At 33.4% G+C, this 4111-nt stretch overlaps 1 protein-coding gene across 1 annotated transcript; it reads left to right on the top strand.

Moving 5' to 3' along the window:
• The first annotated feature begins 1135 nt into the window (after window positions 1–1135).
• LOC131041141 (uncharacterized mitochondrial protein AtMg00810-like) lies at window positions 1136–1902 on the top strand. The gene is made up of 2 exons (XM_057974120.2): window positions 1136–1792; window positions 1888–1902. The coding sequence occupies exons 1-2, from the start codon at window positions 1136–1138 to the stop codon at window positions 1900–1902; spliced, it is 672 nt and encodes a 223-aa protein (XP_057830103.2).
• The last annotated feature ends 2209 nt before the right edge of the window (window positions 1903–4111 follow it).

Here is a 4111-nt window from a genome sequence, read left to right as displayed (position 1 = left end):
TCTTGACAATATAACTCCTGAAGAAGCATTCACAGGAAATAAGCCTAACTTAAGTCACTTAAGAATATTTGGTTGTCTAGTGTACATCCACATTCCTAAGGAGAAAAGATCTAAACTAGAGCCATCAGGAAAGAAAGGGATATTTCTTGGTTATAGTGAAATATCCAAATCCTACAGGATATATGTTCCCGATTAGAATATAATTGATCTTAGCAGAGATGTAATTTTTGAAGAAGACATTGCATTCAAAATTTCTAAAAACACTAATGAAGCAGATGATGAGTCTTCTCAAGACATGACCGAGGATCCTGGCATTGAGATTCAGAGGGAGAAACTTGTAGAAGATAATGAACCAATGAATTCTACTCCTGAACTTCTTGAACCTGCTACTAACAGAAAAAGACCACTCTAGGCAAGGAAAACAATTGAAGAAGCAAAGATCTATGCTGCACCCAAGGGGACATCTAGAGAAAGCAAGAAACCAAGAGGTTATTTAAACTATGTTGCTCTTATGAGTGAACTCATTAAATCCGAACCTTCAAATGTTGAAGAAGCCTTAAAAAATCACATTTGGAAGGATTCCATGATTGAAGAGTACCAATCCATTATGAAGAATGATGTCTAGGATATTGTGCCTAGACCTAAAGGAAAATCAGTTGTTACATACAGATGGCTATTTAAAATCAAACGTGCGATAGATGGAAGTATTGAAAAACACAAAGCTAGATTTATTGCTAGAGCATTCTCTCAAAAGGATGGAATTGATTATGAAGAAACAATTTCTCGAATCGCTCGATACACTTCAGTAAGGACCATAATTGCTATTGTCACCTCAAAAGGATGGAAAATATACCAGATGGATGTAAAGACTGCATTTTTGAATGGTATCATAGAAGAATAAGTATACCTAGAGCAACCTGAAGGTTTCACTATTCATAATAGTACTTCTCATGTTTGCAAATTGAAGAAGGCTCTCTATAGGCTCAAACAAGCCCCTAGAGCCTGGTATGAAAAAATAGATAATTACCTCAACAAGTTAGGATTCTCCAAGAATGAAGTAGATCCTAACCTCTACTTCAAAGTAACAAATGGTGACATGTTAATTCTTGTCCTTTATGTTGATGATTTATTATTCATGGGTGAAGATCATCTAATCATAAAGTGCAAACAAGATCTGGCTTCTGAATTTGATATGAAAGACTTGGGTTTCCTACATTACTTTCTGGGACTAGAAGTTTGGCAAGAAGAGAATTATATCATATTGAATCAAGGTAAATACACTATTGATATTCTAAACAGATTTGGAATGATGGACATCAAACCCATGTCAGCACCCATGGAAACGAATCTACATAAGCTAAAAGATGCAGCCTCTAAGTCAGAATTAGTTGATCCTACTCTCTATCGACAGATAATTGGATCACTGATGTACTTGGTAAATACTTGGCCAGACATTTTTTATGCAACAAACACTCTTAGTCAGTTCATGTGTAAACCCAGGAAAATATACCTTGTAGCAGTAAAACACATCATGAGGTACCTACGTGGAACTATTGGACTGGGACTAAAATATGATAATGTAGAAATATGTCTTCATGGATACTCTGACTCAGATTGGGCTGGTAGTGTTGTTGATCGTAAAAGTACTTCAGGATGCTGCTTTAGCTTCAGATCTGCCATGATAGCCTGGTTCAGCAGAAAGCAACCTTCAGTTGCTCAGAGCTCCACGAAAGCTGAGTATATTGCAGCATTAATGGGAGCTCAAGAAGCAGTATGGTCGAGGAAACTACGGGTAGGATTGTTTGGACAATTCATGCCCCCTACTATTATACACTGTGATAATCAAAGTTGTATTAAGCTTTTTTTTAATCTGGTATTTCATTACAGATCAAAACATGTTGAGATCCCCTACCATTACATCAGAGATATCGTAGAAATAAATGTTATACGATTGAAATATATCAACATGGATGAACAAACTATAAACATCTTAACCAAGCCTCTCTCCAAATTAAAAGTGAATCACTTCAAAGGTAAGCTTGGTATGGTAAAAATGTAATTATATTTTCTGAGGTTGAGTCTCAGTAATGTCTTAATGTTAAAAGATATCTATGTTACTTTATCATGTGAGTTACTACTTGATTCTGTAGAGACATCATGGAAGGTGATGATCTTTCACTGATGTTTAATTATGGTTACTATTGTAAGGTGATGATCTTATAAATAGTTTAACCTATTGTCATGATGGATATTATATATGAATAATGTCTATGGAGATCATGATAGTGTACATATCTGAGTTACTAAGATATGGCATGATGGATACTATGAGATTTAGTATCAATGGAGACATCATGTGCAGATATCCTCCTTGATAGGCATCATGAGACTTGATGACAGTGCACATATCAAGGAAGATATAAGTATGGTGAATATCCTATGGTTGATATTCTTAAATGCACCATACTTTAATGATAGTGTAAGGTAACATTTAAATGATGAATAGATATTGCTATCCTTTTTTTTTACGTTATAATATTGAGATGATCATTTCCTCTCTCATAACTTGAGAGTGTAGTTTACTGATCATACCACAATCCTCCCTAGCTAAGAGGGAGTGTTAATGTTATAGCTTCTGTTGGATTAATATAAAAATTATTATGTTTAATTAACCATGCACCAAAATCTTTATTAACCCGATAATCATTATCGATTAAAGGAATTGATATTAATCTTCGCGATTAAATCAAACATTTCTAATGTTACATTATTGTTGTTATTGATGGTATACTATCATGGTTATTAGAGAACAAACATGTCTCATGTAGAGGCATGCCTCTATGTGGACTTAGTCCATGTAGAGACATGTCCCTACATGGACATGCCTCTACGTTCACCTATTTATATTTCTTTCAATCTGCATTTGGAAAACACAGAACGTACAAAAACCAGTGCCACTACAAGTGAAGTCATCTCTCCATCACAAGTACTTCAATCCTTCATTTTTTCAAATCGAACTTACTTGTTCATACCAGAGTAAATCTGAATCAGTATTGAATAAAGGAGTGCATACATCAAATAAAGTAAGGTATTATAATCAGATCTCATTTCCTTAACAAAGTGTACATATATCAATAAATTAATGGTAGCACAAATATCAAATATAAGTGGAAAAAATAAATTAATAAACTTGTTTTTCAGTTAAATAGAAATATGTATTAATTATCAATATAAAAGTCCATATGATACATTTTGCTAGATTCAATCAAATAGAAATCTAGTTAGATCTATGTATTTGTAAATTACCCATAAAACTACTATATCATGACTTCACTTTATCAATGGGAGAGGAAAATCACATAGTTTTCTAAAATAATGAACTACTAAAACCACCATTTAATACAAAAAAGTCCACACCTCACATGAAGAACATTTTCCAAGAATAATAAATCAATCATAATTACCCTTGCATGGGCAAACCTCCCAAGATTGGCATTCATCTCCAACAAATAACTTACATGGGATGCACCCAATAAATTTGCTAAGATGCTCTAGTTTCTCTTCCAGTGCCTAGGAATGAGAAAGTGACATAAATGATATTCTTTCAACTTGTAACTACCACCATCATGGTCCACCTCCTTCAATATTATCACTACAACTAAAACTCAAAGTCAACTAGGAGAATAATTAAATCATATTATCTCTTATCCATCTAAGAGGGCATCAATGTACTTGAGTGCAAAAGTGTTTGGTGATATGGACTATATTTAAATATCACACTATCCTAACATTCTCCCACTTGATATTATGCATTAAAATTATACTATGAGAGCTTATGGAATCTACAATATTCTCTCAAGTGAATGAAAGTCTTCATAACAACACCTTATCATTCTTTTCTATCTCCCAAACATGTGATATTATACACCAAAATTTTTATCATGAGCATGATACATGAGATCCATAGATAAATAGATAACACTCTTACTATTAGAACCAATCAGAAACACCCTACAATCAATATGAAATTTGAATCTCATAACCTCTAATTTTATATTACATATTTAAAGGCATGTTTAATATCCGCATACTCTACTTTAGTGGTTTAAGA

The sequence above is a fragment of the Cryptomeria japonica genome, chromosome 5 (genome assembly GCF_030272615.1).
Source record: "Cryptomeria japonica chromosome 5, Sugi_1.0, whole genome shotgun sequence".
Taxonomy (NCBI): domain Eukaryota; kingdom Viridiplantae; phylum Streptophyta; class Pinopsida; order Cupressales; family Cupressaceae; genus Cryptomeria; species Cryptomeria japonica.
Note: the sequence above shows the minus strand (reverse complement) of the source record. Positions and strands in the feature narration are given on the sequence as shown.